The sequence below is a fragment of the Fusarium subglutinans genome, assembly GCF_013396075.1.
Source record: "Fusarium subglutinans strain NRRL 66333 chromosome Unknown NRRL66333_c0000039, whole genome shotgun sequence".
Lineage (NCBI taxonomy): Eukaryota > Fungi > Ascomycota > Sordariomycetes > Hypocreales > Nectriaceae > Fusarium > Fusarium subglutinans.
In genome coordinates, this window is record NW_023502102.1 from 272,879 (window position 1) to 287,639 (window position 14,761).

General features: G+C 47.9%; 8 protein-coding genes across 8 annotated transcripts; 5 read left to right on the forward strand and 3 right to left on the reverse strand.

Annotated features, from left to right (window-relative positions):
• Positions 1 to 436: 436 nt before the first annotated feature.
• Positions 437 to 1,498, reverse strand: FSUBG_4363 (uncharacterized protein; the record flags this gene model as incomplete). Its single annotated transcript, XM_036682344.1, has 1 exon — positions 437 to 1,498. The coding sequence occupies one exon, from the start codon at positions 1,496 to 1,498 to the stop codon at positions 437 to 439; it is 1,062 nt and encodes a 353-aa protein (XP_036540183.1).
• A 1,981-nt stretch (positions 1,499 to 3,479) lies between these two features.
• FSUBG_4364 (oxidoreductase) lies at positions 3,480 to 5,371 on the reverse strand (the record flags this gene model as incomplete). Its single annotated transcript, XM_036682345.1, has 7 exons — positions 3,480 to 3,876; positions 3,923 to 4,194; positions 4,242 to 4,480; positions 4,536 to 4,687; positions 4,741 to 4,932; positions 4,981 to 5,007; positions 5,094 to 5,371. The coding sequence occupies 7 exons, from the start codon at positions 5,369 to 5,371 to the stop codon at positions 3,480 to 3,482; spliced, it is 1,557 nt and encodes a 518-aa protein (XP_036540184.1).
• Positions 5,372 to 6,253: 882 nt separating this feature from the next.
• Positions 6,254 to 7,669, forward strand: FSUBG_4365 (uncharacterized protein; the record flags this gene model as incomplete). The annotated part of the gene is made up of 1 exon (XM_036682346.1): positions 6,254 to 7,669. One exon carries the CDS (start codon positions 6,254 to 6,256, stop codon positions 7,667 to 7,669), a length of 1,416 nt encoding a protein of 471 aa, XP_036540185.1.
• A 226-nt stretch (positions 7,670 to 7,895) lies between these two features.
• On the forward strand, positions 7,896 to 8,381 carry FSUBG_4366 (biphenyl-2 3-diol 1 2-dioxygenase; the record flags this gene model as incomplete). Its single annotated transcript, XM_036682347.1, has 2 exons — positions 7,896 to 8,302; positions 8,360 to 8,381. The coding sequence occupies 2 exons, from the start codon at positions 7,896 to 7,898 to the stop codon at positions 8,379 to 8,381; spliced, it is 429 nt and encodes a 142-aa protein (XP_036540186.1).
• Positions 8,382 to 10,385: 2,004 nt separating this feature from the next.
• On the forward strand, positions 10,386 to 11,141 carry FSUBG_4367 (uncharacterized protein; the record flags this gene model as incomplete). Its single annotated transcript, XM_036682348.1, has 2 exons — positions 10,386 to 10,656; positions 10,708 to 11,141. The coding sequence occupies 2 exons, from the start codon at positions 10,386 to 10,388 to the stop codon at positions 11,139 to 11,141; spliced, it is 705 nt and encodes a 234-aa protein (XP_036540187.1).
• A 589-nt stretch (positions 11,142 to 11,730) lies between these two features.
• Positions 11,731 to 12,696, forward strand: FSUBG_4368 (Arginase; the record flags this gene model as incomplete). The annotated part of the gene is made up of 1 exon (XM_036682349.1): positions 11,731 to 12,696. The coding sequence occupies one exon, from the start codon at positions 11,731 to 11,733 to the stop codon at positions 12,694 to 12,696; it is 966 nt and encodes a 321-aa protein (XP_036540188.1).
• A 252-nt stretch (positions 12,697 to 12,948) lies between these two features.
• On the forward strand, positions 12,949 to 13,920 carry FSUBG_4369 (light induced alcohol dehydrogenase Bli-4; the record flags this gene model as incomplete). The annotated part of the gene is made up of 1 exon (XM_036682350.1): positions 12,949 to 13,920. One exon carries the CDS (start codon positions 12,949 to 12,951, stop codon positions 13,918 to 13,920), a length of 972 nt encoding a protein of 323 aa, XP_036540189.1.
• Positions 13,921 to 14,085: 165 nt separating this feature from the next.
• FSUBG_4370 (uncharacterized protein) lies at positions 14,086 to 14,541 on the reverse strand (the record flags this gene model as incomplete). Its single annotated transcript, XM_036682352.1, has 1 exon — positions 14,086 to 14,541. One exon carries the CDS (start codon positions 14,539 to 14,541, stop codon positions 14,086 to 14,088), a length of 456 nt encoding a protein of 151 aa, XP_036540190.1.
• Between the last annotated feature and the right edge of the window lie 220 nt (positions 14,542 to 14,761).

A 14,761-nucleotide genomic window follows, 5' to 3' on the forward strand; every position in this document is an offset into this window, starting at 1 on the left:
TCGGGTCCCGTGTTTGCCCCTGGTAAATGAACTGTCCTTAATCCTGAACTCCTCCCAATGATATGTCGAACTGTAAATGAGACATTTCTGTTCAATTCGAGGTCGCTCTGCGCCTCTTTGTAGGCGGCGTCATCCTCGTAGATAAAATGGTTGGTCCCAAGACCATATTGTATGTAGCCAGGTCATCACTGAGCTGGGTCAGAAGACGCAATGTCAGCCCAACTCAGGCGCCCTATGACGAATGGTAAGATGAGTGAAACGACACGGCTAAAGTTATTTTACTGCCGTGGTGGCTTTGTGGCGCTGTTAGCTTACGGCAGCTTCAGTGTCGGGTGATAGCTTCGGCATTTCATAACAGCGGTGAGGGTCGTGCTTCAGTGGCTGTTTGACGAGCTTACGGAGGCGTTGTAGTGATAAATTGTAATTTGTGGGGTGATTAATTGTTCTGCAATGCATTAGAATTGAAGGGCGAGACAAGGGAGGGTGACTGACAGTAGTCGAGGAAGTTTAGCGGGCTGGCCTTTTGGTGACGGCCTCCCGACTGCGATGATGCGTTGGTATTGTACTTTTGTACGTGGTTCATTTGAATCGGAGCGACGTTCATCTGAATGGGAACGTCGCTCCCTGTTCGCGTAGAGGAATTTCGTCCGATTGATTGACATTCGACGTTTGAAGGATCTGGCGGTGGGGTTTCGGGTTCGCCGACGATGTGCATGCAGTTGCAGTCGCTGTGTTGGACGAGTAGCAACAATTTGTTGAGCACCACGAACTCCATCTTTAGTTTGATGCTGTACACGACGGGCTTGTAGGTTGTTTGAATGTTGAAGTGGCTCATGTACTGGGTGACGATGAGGCTGATGTCGAGGAGGATGACGAGAATGTTGACGACAATGAGGTATCGCATGATCTTGCGCTCCATTTTCTTGCGCACGGCGAAGATCGGTTTGAGGCCCCGCGACGTTTCCCATATGTAGAGACCTGAAATGATTGTTTCTTGAATGCAGAAGCCGGCGAGTTGGATGCGTTCGTAGACGTTGAAGGCGCCGATGTAGTGGGCCGAGTGTTTGGTGTTGCTTCCGAGGAAGAGGACTGTCGTCGGAACGTGTAGTATGAAGAAGTTGATGATGATCATGTATAATACCCATCGCGTCTTAGACTTATCCTCAACGATGAGGTGCAGTCGAGAATACAGCACGACAGATTGACCGGTGACCATACCATACCAGCCGACGCACGTCAAGACGCAGAGCAAGAAATTGGGCCCCAAGCTGTAGTACCTCAACATGACAACAATACTGTGCAGCAATATCCCCAGGGTCGCTACCATCATGCTCCAGAAATAGAGACCATCGTGCCGTTTGAAGCGACTGAGTAGCGAGATGAGGATCTCGAGACAGTTGTAGCAGGCTATGGCGAAGAGGCCCGCGATGGCCATGTTGACCGGCAACGACACGGCAATTGGCCCCGTCTGGCCTGTCTCCCCAGACTCGGCGGCCATGATTTCGGCGGTTCCGACGGACGTACGACGGTCATTAAGGAGAGGTAGATTGAAGTTGGAGCGGGTGCATCGTGGACAGTCTCGTCTCGTTGGCAGCTCTTGGCGAGGGTGAAGAAGAGGAGAGACAGAGACAGAGACAGAGGAGCTTGGGTGTTACTTTACGTTAATATGGAGGGTTTCCCCGTGTCGATCTGGCGCGTCATCTTTTGTGTATGTACAGTACGGAGTATGAGTGGCCGCTCTTTGCATTCATAATTAATACGAATAACCAGTTCAGTTAGTTAATGGCCATCAGCTCCCCCTGCATGGGGGGGCTAGGAGGGCCAGGCCATGCGAACGGACCCAAAAATGATGCTTCGAGGATGTAACCGCTAAAAGCTCAAGCGTAAGCCCGGACATGATTCAAGGCCCGCAGACGTTAGCCAGCCAGTCATTCATTCATTCATTCATTCGTGTCTCAGCCATCAAACATGTGCTCGTGGCTTGGGTCCTTGGGAATAAGGTTAGCAACGAGCAATGAATGGTTGGGTCAAGCGAAGAGCGGAAGACAAAACTCGGTCAGTCCCAAGCCTCAACTGTCCCAATTGACTTGACATGGGGGCGATTTGCCAATGAAACAACAACACGGACACACCCATCCGTTGGGCCGGTAAAAGTTTAACCAGGGGATGCCTGAAGGGTTTATCGACGCGCCAACCGCGTTGGGTAAAAATGTCCTTGGACCCCCATAAAGATAATCTTTATATAATTATAACCTTTTGTCCGCGGACGGCTTCGCAAAGTATGTATGTGAGCTGTCAAGTCGTGACATTCTACCAGTTCGAGTCCGGAAGCTGGGGAGAGGTCATCAGGAGAGAGCAATGTCATCAGGAGAAATGCTGCAAGGATGAATGACAAGGGGACCGGTATTTAGAGTTTACATGCAGAACCACGAAATATCATCGAGTGACAGCCTCATCAGCCTGCAAACGTCGACTTTACCAGTAATTCACGTCTCCAATGTCTGATGCAGAGCTTAAACAGTCAGATCAAATGTCACAGTCAGTCACCTCGAGTTAAAGCAGCAAGAAAAAGTAAACGTCATGAAGCAAGAGTCAAAGCGAATGACTCGCGATATGCATGAATTAAGCGTAGGTCACAGCGCAGCGCCCGTAGCCTGAAGCCCTCGGAAAATTCCATGCCCCTCAGTGAAGAATGATCGAGATGCATTGCCAATCAATGCGACGTCAATTTTATGCTCTCCTTGTTGTACTGTAGATTGCTCAATGGTACGGATAATTAAGTGCTGTCTCAATTGAGGGTTATCGCAGAACGCCTCTCAGCACTTGCAGGGATGAATACCGAGTTCCGTCTTATTAGGGACCGGAACTACCGAGGCCAAGACTCTTTTGCTGAAAGACTGAGGCAATTAACAATGAATTATCCCGCTTTTGCTGACAGATACGGATACAAAATCAAGAATTAAGCTTTGGGTTAGTCAGGATGAACTTGTCAGATTTCACTGCCACTTTTTAATGCCTAAGCCCGCAGACCAGTCAAGCCAGATCAGCTCCAGGCCCCGCCCCCTGTAACAACAGTCGAAGCAGCCCCTAAAACCAGCCTAAACAATCTCCATCCGCGAGCTATTGCCCATCGCCTCAAATTAGACCCCCTTAGTATACGAAATCCGTTTCAATCAAATCACCTGCTTGACAGCTCATGTGTAGCACATCTGCAAGGGACGATATCACTTTCCTCATTCAGTATCGTTCGTTTCCATGATCTTCCCGGGGCGCGAATCTCACCGGGCGATGCTTCCGGGAGGAGCCTTGGGCACCAACTGGCCTCAGAGCTGAGGGGGGCAAGTTAGTGGCAAGCTTTAAGCATACTGTACAGTACTGTTACGGGATATGGAGATTTGCTTATGCCAAGTTGAGTAACACCGAGATTCTGCATCGTCTCTGATCGACTTGGATCCTTGCAATGACAGCCCTTTCGGGGTTCACGATCCTTGGCGCTGCATCTTCTCTATGATATGGCTGTCGCTCTGTTCCCAGGGAAACTGCTGCTCCAATGACCGGATTAGCTCTTCGTGGTGTGGCGATCTTGGCGTAATAGCGGCTTTGAACGGCTCCGGGTGGCTGATCATCCCGGGAGTAAATAGGAGTTCAGGTTGGGCACCATTCTCGTCTTTTCTGATATGCAATACAGCGAGTGACTGGGCGATGTTGAGGAACAATGCATTGTCGGCTAAGACACGCCCCGGGCATACGCGGCGCCCGAAGCCGAATGTGTACGTGTGCGGATCTTGTTCAGGTGGATTGCCGTCGGTAGACAAGAAGCGCTCCGGGTTGAAGCGCATTGGGTCTTGGTGGACCTCAGGGTCATGAGCAAAATACCTGCGCACTATTAAATCAAGGTCAGATACCGTAAAGAAGTACTCACCAGATATTGGGCATGATAATTGCGTCTTTGGGAATAAAGTACCCTTCAAACACATCATCTACAGTGCTTGTATGGGGCAGCCCCATAGGGACGATTGGATGCCATCGAAGAACCTCCTTAACTATCGCATTGACATAGGGAAGACTTGGCCAATCTAAGCAATCAGGTAGTCTCTCGTTGCCGATCACGCCGTCAATCTCCTCTTGAGCCTTCTTCTGAACATCGGGATACAATATCATTGCCAGAAAGAAGAAAAAAATGGAGGAGACAGTCTGCCATGTCAGCCAATGTTTCTCGTAATATCCGCCAAGCAACGTACCGTCTCAGCCCCGGCAGCGTACAGTGACAAGGCAGACCACTTGATCGTAAATCTCGCTTCCTCAGTCGAATCTGCCACTTCAAGAAGCCGTGAGACAAACGAGTTATCTTGCTTGCCCAAGGCGTGTTGGTGCTTGACAAAAGCATACGGCTTCTCACTAAGATCATTGAGTTCCGAAGACCACTTTTTTGCAAGCCTCTTAAAGCTCGCGCCTGGAACCCAGTCTGGTACGTATCGCACTGGGATCGTCAATGGTTTGCGTACCTAGGCAGGGTTATGTTTGAGGCGGCTTACAAAGGGGCAGTATATCAACTAGAAACGCGCCAGGGACACCTGCTGCTGCTATATCATCCATGGCCTGGTCAACCATGCTGATGAGACTGTCTTCCTTCAATGGCTCGGCTGTATATCCGTAAGCGATTTTCAGAATGACTGAGCCCGCCTCCCTGAGCAATGTTAGCGTAGTCCCCCGAATTCACTGAGAGCTGAGCAAACCGACTTCCTGACATGGTCCAAGAACCTCTCTGGGTCGTCCAAGATATGAAGTAGAAAGTGAGCAACCTCAGCTTCTTGTAGCCTATCATATTTTGTCACGGCCCTTTTGGAGCCGATGATACGGGCCATGTTCTTCCGATGCATTCTGAAGCGATCGTTGTGTGGTGAGAAGCCAAGTGAGTTCTTCCAACCAACCCTGTCTTCATCAGCCAGTATATATCATCGCAGAGCCACGGCGACTCACATTTCGCCTGCCATCACAAGCTTGGGTCTGGAGGAATGTTTTGCGGATCTTTTAGCTAGCAGCTGTGATGCAAGTCTCCAGTTGTTTATGATGATGATTGTCTGCCCCATTACCGTGATAGAGCTGATAGGCCCTGGTTGCTGTCAGCAGATGGCTCACTGGGTACTCCGTTTCCATTGGAGGTCGTCCCATAGAGGTCCTTGAACTTCAACCAGTGATGAGCCTCAAACACGCCCGGCGGTGGAAGATCGTTCAGATTCCCTACCAAGGGAAAGCCTTTCGGTCCCGGGGGAAGAGGGGCTCGGTTTGAGGCACTGCCAAGTATCTTGAGACCGACGTAAATCAGAAATCCAAGGACAAGCCCAACGACGACACCATGTACCACAAACATTGTTGCAATACTCAGGCGGACAATTGCAAGAGCATAGATTGAAGGCAGTAGGAAAGGTAGGATACTTGTTTCAAATATCTGTTCAGCCAACATACATCATATTGAGGGGTTACTTTTGATGCCTGACAAGAATCTTATCACCATGCATATGCATGCAGTCTGTTTCCTGCCGAATCATCGACTTTCTATCTCGCTAGTGACTCATGCAGACATTTGGTGATCCAAGCAAGCAATACACTCTACTACTGAAGGAAAATCTTGCTTTTCTTGGGAGCTACCCTTAAAAGTTGCTTCTTTATCGTCTAATGATGTTAGTTCTACTCTTTCGCTCGGAGGAGCATTACCAAATTTGGAATATGGTGCGGTATTATGTTGAGCCATATCTGCACGCAGCGGAATGTAGGGCTTAGCCTCGGATTTAGGCAATAAAGAGATGATGAAACAAGCTTAATTGTATCAAGTATATATATGTTATCGTTTCAGTAGAAAGCGCTGTATCATAATTTGGGCATGGTAAGCGACGAGAAGGTAAAATAAGAATAGACATTTGCCTCACTCCGTATCTTGGCAGCTTGCAGTAGAGTCGATAAGCTTTGTAGTAAACATACAATCCGTCAACTACCTTACTCAGAGAACTTCAACCCGACTTTCTAGTACATAGCAAGTGTGCTGAATATTCACCAAAACGTCAAGCCATGCTGCCTGTACGCTTCAACCACTCACGATATAAGCGGGAGCCGGACGGGGAATAGTTATCCACTTCACTACTTAGGCAGCTCCATAAGCGCTAGGCGAGGTTGGCGATAGAATACACCATTTAAAGCGCAAAGTGCTGTCGAGATCAACGTGGCCTACTTGCTTTATCCAGTCTTGTCAATCGCCATGTCTTCATACCCAGCACTAGATACTCTGCCCAATGAGGTTCAACTCCAAATCTTTTCTCAAATCGCAGCCCACGACCTAAGCACAATTGCTCGAACCTCGAAACGCCTCAACCAAATTGCAACACCGCTTCTCTGGAATGATATTGAACTCCATGAAGAAGGTTACCATGAGTCCAGACACGAGCTCAAAACCCCTCCTCCAGCGAGAGATCCAGTGCGTCGACCTTATCATTCCAAGCAGCAATGGGGAAACGGGCAAGGCGCGCGTATGAAGGCTTCTCAGTTCTTCGAGATACTTCAGAGAATGCATAAAGAGAACACGAATCGTTTGCAAGAGATCACACAACGTGTAAGGCATTTTTGTACTGTGATTGATCCTTCCTGGAGACCAGTGGATAAAGATGATGATTCCGTTGATACCGAGGCCATTCAAGTCTGGCATCTTTTGCCGTATTTTTCAAACCTGGAAACCTTGGAATTATACGGAGAGTATTACTGCTCTCAAGAGGTTGAGGAACAAGTTTCTAAAATTATTGGGTCTCCTCCGAAACTCCGATTCCTCAAGCTCTCGGGCTACATGCCACGAGAAGTGCCAGCATGGCTACTTAGAGTGGGAGATACCTTAGAGCGTCTTGAACTCGATATGTTGGACCGCCCCATCTCAACATATCTATCCAATGATCCTCATTTTACTCCTCTTCCATGTGAGAAGATAAATACAGACGATGGAAATGCTTCCGAATCAGACTACGGAAGTGTGACTGACGACATGATCATCCCTCGACCCCTGGGGAGCATTTTTACAGATTGTGGCGACTACAAGCTGAAGTTGCCGAAACTAAAGCATTTATTTCTTGGTCAGCCAGCAGAATCATGTTACACAAATGATTTTGCAACATATAGCTGGTCAAAGCGCGCCGAGTCAGCCTGCTACGACGACTGGCTTAAAATTCTAGAGGCTTCGAAGAAAACACTTGAGACGTTGGTTCTCGAGCAGAGACCATCGGCTGATTTAATTGAAGGTGATGGTTACAGCGAAGACATGTGGATGGAGGAAAGGGCATGGTCTCATGCAAGTAAAATACTTCTTGAGATGGTGGAAAAAGTTATGTCTTCTGAGGCGAATCAGCTATCATTGAAGCAAGTATATCTGTATGGTGTAGTTGCTGGGTTAGAAAAAGATGGTATGTCGTTTTTGGATTTTCCTGCGGGCAAGTTTATGCAATTTTTGAAGGATCGTGGGGTCGAGTGCGAAGCGAGACGGGGAACGTGGTGCTTCTTTGATAGACAGTCAGGATCTGTGGACTGGTGCTCTTGGGATGCAGCGTACGAGGATGAAGAGGAGGAGGAGGAGGACAAGGATGAAGATGCTGAACCAAAAACGAAGTGGGATACGGTACTGGCCAAGGTTTGAAGCCCGAGGGCTTCTCATATTTGATTTGAACTAGTTTTAGTAAGGTTTGACGAAAAGTGACGGAAAATCCGGTTCTTTCATCAATGGCGAGTTTCATCGGCCAGTTCTCAGCCATTCCCGAGCCATCTCGGTCTCTCCAACATAACGCCGTACCCCACATTCATAAACATCATTGTGTAATGATCGAACACTTCCAACCTCCAAAAACTTAACATCAATCTTCAAAATGTCCTCCTTCGCCGTAGTAAAAGACATCGACCACCTCGTCCTAACATGCAATGACATCTCCGCCACCATAGAATGGTACACCAAATATCTCGGCATGAAGTCCGAGACCTTCACATCCGCGACCGATCCATCGTCTCCGCCTCGCAGCGCCTTGAAATTCGGCATTCACAAGATCAATCTTCACCAGCGCGGCAAAGAGTTTGAACCAAAGGCGAGAACTGCATTGCCTGGTACGGCTGATTTGTGCTTTATTATCGAGGATGGGACGGATCTGCAGGGCTTGATTGAGGGGTTTGAGAAGGAGGGTATAATGGTTCTTGAAGGGGGGAAGGTTGTTGGTAGAACGGGGGCTATGGGAGGGATTAGGAGTATTTATGTTCGTGACCCCGATGGGAATTTGATTGAGTAAGTATGGAGCTTTGTTTGAAATGGCTATTTTGTGAAAATCTACTAACTCCTCAGACTTTCCCAGTACTCGACCTAAGGGCTGAGATTTATCAACTTGAATTACCAATTTCTTTGGATTATGTCTTTCCATACGAAAGTTTCAAGTTAATCAGAGTCCTCAATCATCTTTCTCAATTTGAAATCTGTGACTAGGTCTCATCTCATCACGATAAGCAACAGGCTTCATGTTCTTTGTCGAATGATAACCTGAAACCGCCTCCTATGTGGTCTTGGCCATCTAGAAACTCCATCTTACCATTTCTAATATCCACTGGATTGATGTTTGAGTAGCCTGACTTTGCACAAATTAACAGTGGTCCAGGAGAAGTTAGGTTTTAAGCACACTCCACATGCCAAGGACATACCATGGGTCGTTGTGTTCTGAGCAAGTCCGTAAGCCTTCTAGACTCGTCTCTTGGACCTTTTTACCGACAAGATATAGTAGCTTAGCTTAGCAGAATCTTCCACTTGGATCAACATCACATTGTTACACCTATGGCTCCAGCATGGCTTTTGGGCCACAGATACATCAAGCTGTACTTTTAAACAGGAATATTTGTGAGTTGTCCAAGATCCTCATGAGTTTACGTACAAGTATATCAGGAACTTGGAGGCGAAGAATGGATATATGCCCATTCACTGCCCTGATTACTGACTACAACACAGTGGCTAGCTGAACCGCTGCGCTTGAGTCGGAATCTGTGGAACTCGGCCCTCACCTTGACTCACGTAAACATCGCATGAATCTGGCCTCGGTAATCGCAGTTCCGGCATCCAGTTCCTTGGTAGCAACCTGTAATGCAACTGTCGTCATGGGGAAGACCCATTGTAAGCGACTGGGCAGTGTCCTCCTTTTCCGATTCATATCATAAGGAAAAGTGGGAGCGGCATCTTTGGTATAAGATCAGCAGGAACTATTCCCAGAGTATGGTAGAGCTTATCTCCCACTCTTCATTCCAGTCTAACCAAGCTCCCGATCACGGTCTACCAAATGCCGATCAGCCAAGGGCACGTGGGGCCAAATCTGGCTGCCGGTAGATCACTAGGAGGCCTACTGACGCGTGCCCGGTCACGAAGGAGAAATTTATACAAAGTAGGAACAGCACGAAGATTGTGCTATGTTTTTGGCCTGTCTCTCCAAGCAGGAATTCACGAACCAAAACGTCCTCCATTCCCAGCTTTCCCTGATCCATAAACTGCTCCGCCAAACCACAACCAGAAGACAATAAATCGCACAAGCAAAGGTGCTGAGACTCCTGCAGTAGTGTCGATTAGATCTTACAGAAAGAGTCAAAGATCTTCGATTCCACTGGACCGAAATGGAGCAACTTCACCAGCACAAGTCAGTGATGCAGATCGAAACATAAATGGAGGGGCCTGCTCTGCTCAGTGTGGCTGAGATCGACACTACGATCTGCGTAAGGCGAGGAACCCGGTAGGTCCAGCTGTCCACATTTGGACCAGACAAAATTTCCGAAAAATAGGGACTGTAAGGTGGATGTGACGTAGAGAGTTTGATCAATGGCTGAGATGGTTTGTTTGAGAGGTGATGATCGCACTTTGCCGTCATTAGTGTGACGTCGGGGAGCGCATTGTGCTGGGTTGCCATTAGGTCTGATAATATTCGGACTTCAGATAACATGCGGAAAGGATGATGAGCTGTAAAATCATAATAGTATGAGGGTTCAGAGTAACGCCTACTTCTTCATTGCCGCACAAGTGATGAAATCGCTCAGAGCCCCATAAGGCGTGGATCAACCCGAGACTCATGATACCGCCAGCTCCTCGGTGGGCTCAACACCACGCTAACTATCACGACTCCATTATATCAGATTGATCGACAAGACTACTGACTTCTAGTGACAGCATCAATCTCTTTTCTAAGATACTCCCTTATCCGAAAACTTCTACATAAGGGCCTCTCTTCACCGCGTCAAACCTATTCTCATAATCATCACACCATCTATCTCATCTCACCTTTTCTCTACACCACACTCCTTTGAAAAACACTCTTTCAGTTTTCTTGTCAATCACATTCAAAATGAAGGCCACTTTCTTCTCTGTTTTCGCCCTCGCCATCTCGGCCATCGCCTCCCCTGTTCCTGAGGTTCAGAAGGACACCGGCTCTGTTGAGCAGGTCAACGGTGCTATTCACAACGCTGAGAACATCGTCTCCAAGGTCGGCGTTAAGCAGATCGTCGATGAGGCTACCAAATCTCCTGCTAAGCGTGCTCCTATCTCAAACCCCCAGGAGCTCATCACTGTTCTCAAGAGCGGTGTTAGCAACATTGACAAGAAGACTACTGGTCTGAGTAAGTTATGACTTTTGAAATTGATATTGGGATTAGTGCTAATCGCTTTAGACTCTATTGCTGAGAAGGTCAAGGCTGGTGATCTTACCAAGGACGCTGGTGCTACCAAGGCCATTCCAGGCTTTGAGTCCGTTCACTTTGAGCTTACAGAGATTGTCACCAAGCTCACCGGTGCTGCTGGTCTTGATGTTGCCGACTCTGACGTCGACACTGTCCTCAACCTTGTTGTCGTCCTCGTCTCCGAAGTTCTCACTGCTGTCAAGACCATCGTCACTGTTACCGGCCTCCGACCTCAGCTTATCTCCATCCTCCACTCTGTCTTCCAGATTCTCACCAAGGTTCTCGTCCTCGTCATTGGCCTCGTTTCCGCCATTGTTCCTGGCCTGGTTGCCGGTCTCACTCCTCTCCTTGCTGGCCTTGGCAACGGCGTTCTCGCTCCCGTCCTCCTCCCTGTCACAGGCCTCCTTGCCAGCCTTGCTGTTTAAATGGCTTCTTCCTAGGGTCAGCTCCATTAATAGCACTATGAGCATGAAGCTTTCCGGATAGACCGATAGCCACCTAAGCTCAATTTACCATTATGATATTATGGGGAGGCATATTGGATTAATGTCTATGGCCAGTGGTCTTCTTTGTATATAATTACTGTTGTCAACAAAAGCTCACGATATTTAACTACCACGCCTATGTCTTCTTGTGTCGCATCACTAATCGATTCGCCTGTTAACACTATATACGTATGAAGCAGATAATTGACTAATCTGTTTACTAATCATCGCATTATTCTAAGGGTTCTAAAAAGGATATGTGTCTCCCCTCTCGATTTACTGTATCAATTAGTGCTGATTGGCGTCTGTCATCGGGGTTCAAAAGTTCTTTAGTTTACGCCCTGTAGCAGACAAAACTTACGTCACATCGAAATGGGGTAAAGTGAGGCTCAAAAGGAAAGTCTCCCCATGATAAAACTAGCCGGTCTGTCCTACGCCTTTCCATCGACATCAATGAAGTGGATATAAAATCTTGTACACTTCCAAGGCAACACCAACACAACATTCTACAAACGATACTTGATACACCATGGCAGCATCTCGATCAGTCTCAATCACGTATGTCCCGGCGGACTGTGGATCTATTATTCCAGGCAAATCGAAAGCGCCCCAAGCATTCAGAGACGTTGGTATCGTTAGTAGATTGAAAGATGCTGGTGTGCCTTCTATCTTCGAACATCATGCCCTTGAGGCGCCAGCAACCTTTTCTGCTACGACGTTCAGCGCAGGCGGTGCACGCAATGAAGACATCAATATCGCGGTGTGCGAGGCCGTTGAGCGGACTATCGGCAATAACTTCAGGGCAACTGGTCAACTTGATTTCCAGCTGATTCTCGGCGGCGAGTGCTGTATGCTACCAGCTATCCTCTCCGCGTTCTGGAGACATGCCGACTCGCAGTCTCCGCCTCAACGCGTTGGTCTGATTTATATCGACGCTGATACCGACCTTACCTCTCCTACAGATCCAAGCTCTATTGGCACTTTTGCTGGGATGAATATGGCCCATCTCGTGCGGTTACCAGGTGCTCTTCCACGCATGGAGCAGTTCTCTCGTCCATCAGGCGAACCTGTCTGTGATGCTTCCAACACTGTCTTTTTCGGCACAAACATGTCTCTTCCTGGAAACAAACCGGAGCACTTCAAGTATCTTTTCGACAAAAACTTCAAAGTCGTTAGCTCAGCATCTGTGGCGAAGGATCCTGAGCAGCGGGCAAAGGAAACACTCGAGTTTCTGCAAGACAAAGTCGATATCATTATGGTCCATTTAGATGTTGACTCGATTGATCCTGGGACATTTCCTTTGGCAAATGTTCCCAACTTTACTGGTGTGGAGTTTGAGAATATGATGAGAGCGCTCAAAACATTACTTGGAAGTGAAAAGGTTGGAGGTCTCACGGTTGCGGAGGTCAACCCAGATCACGATCCTGGGCTGAAGATGACTGAGAGATTGACTTCTCACATCGTGGAGATGCTGGCCGCAAGAAAGCGAAGGTAGAGAAATGTGCGCTGCATAATTAGGTAGTGATAAGAATATGGAAAGTCGATATGCTACGCTATGAACGCTAGACCTGTATCGGAGTGTGAGAGGCGAGGCACAGCTTGACGTTGATAGGGCTGCATGCGCAGAGCATTCGTCACCTCGACCAACGCCCCCAAATTCGGGCACGTCACAACTATCCCCGCTCTTTCATCGAAACCGCCAAGATCATTGCTCACTAACAACTATCATATAAAACGAATAATCGCGATGGGTAATACGTACTCTTTATTCTTTCCTCCAAGTCCGCAGTTTACCGAGGAGAACCTCACTGCACAAAAAGGACGCGTCTTTATCGTCACAGGCGGCTACTCCGGCGTAGGCTTCGAGCTGAGTCGCATGCTCTATCAAGCTGGCGGATCCGTTTACATCGCTGGAAGATCGCAAGAGAAAGCGGAATCAGCTATCAAACAACTCAAGGAACAACATCCCGATGCAAGCGGCAGCCTGAGCTTTCTCAAGATAGCCCTCGATGACCTGAATTCCATTAAAGCAGCGGCAGAAGATTTCAAGTCGAGAGATTCCAGGCTCGATGTACTCTTCAACAACGCAGGAGTGTCTAACCCTCCAGCTGGGTCAGTCTCAGCTCAAGGATATGAACTCAGTATGGCAACGAACGCCATCGGGCCTTGGTATCTGACACAGCTTCTCGTACCAATTCTAAGAGAAACGGCAAAGAGCCAGCCCGCAGCATCAGTTCGAGTAATATGGACAGCCTCAATTGTCACGGACCTCTCTGTCCCAAAGGGTGGAGTCAAGATGGAAGAAGTCATCAAGCCATCCAAAGACCAGCAAGTCAACTACACGAATTCAAAGACAGGAAACTGGTACCTCGCTAGTGTTCTAGCAGATCAGGTTGACTCCCACGGTATTCTCAGCGTTTGCCACAACCCAGGAAATCTTCACAGTAACCTGCTTCGCCATATGCCGTCCGTTGTTGGCTATATCGTTTCGCCGCTTCTTTATCATGCCAAGTTTGGTGCTTATACCAACTTGTGGGCTGGGCTGTCACCTGACCTTCAGATTGAGGATGGAGGAAGGTTTGTCTTGCCTTGGGGGCGCTTTCATCCGAGCCCAAGGGCTGATTTGTTGCAGAATCTCAAGTCGAAAGAGCAGGGAGGAACGGGGACTGCGTTCGAGTTTGCAGAGTATTGTGATAATATTATTGCGAATCATCAATAGATTCTCTTCAGTCTCAATATTATTTACTTCATCCTTCTATGGTTTTGTTCAAACAGTAACTCAATATCTTGAGTCAACAGATCTCGTGCGAAATGCTGAGGCTCCAACGAGACAAAGATCTGACTTGATGACTGTAAAGTGCCTCATTTAAAACAGCTATGGCCTCTACAGCTCCGGTGTATATCCAATAGCCTTATTCAAAGCGTACACATCCCAGTAAAACGGCATGATACTCTTGATAACCCCAGCCTCGAGATCAACCTGGATGACCTGGCACAGAGGGTACTTCAATTTCTCCCCAGTCTTGCGGACCTTGAGATGCAAATAACCGAGCGAGATGATGCGGTTCGAGCCCTCCTTCTCGAATATCTCAGGGTTCTGGACATCGACTTTGTCAAAATAGTCGGCCATCGCTTTTGCCCATTGCTGGAAACCATCGGGTCCAGTGTACTCGCCAGCGTAGGGTAGTCCAGATGATTGTTTGAGGCGCACTTCTTTGGAGAGAGTTGCTGCCATACCGCTGAAGTCGCGTTCTTCAGGTGGCGAAGCCATGTAAATGCGCTCAGCATCGTAGAATGACTCGAGGATTGATCGTGCAGTGTGGGTAGTGGTGGACGCCATCTTGGATGTTGTGATGATGATTCTTTTAGAGGGAAATGATTGATAGACAACAGTTGCTTACAGAAAGCGAAAACACAATGCGATATTACGGTCTATTTATCTGCTTATCAAATAGAGTGCTGATTAACTGGGACTAAGCTAGCTGTAGGATTTTTGGGTTACATGCTGCATAATCGTCGAATGGAGATGGCTCATCAGTATCTCCAAGGAGGATTCTCCA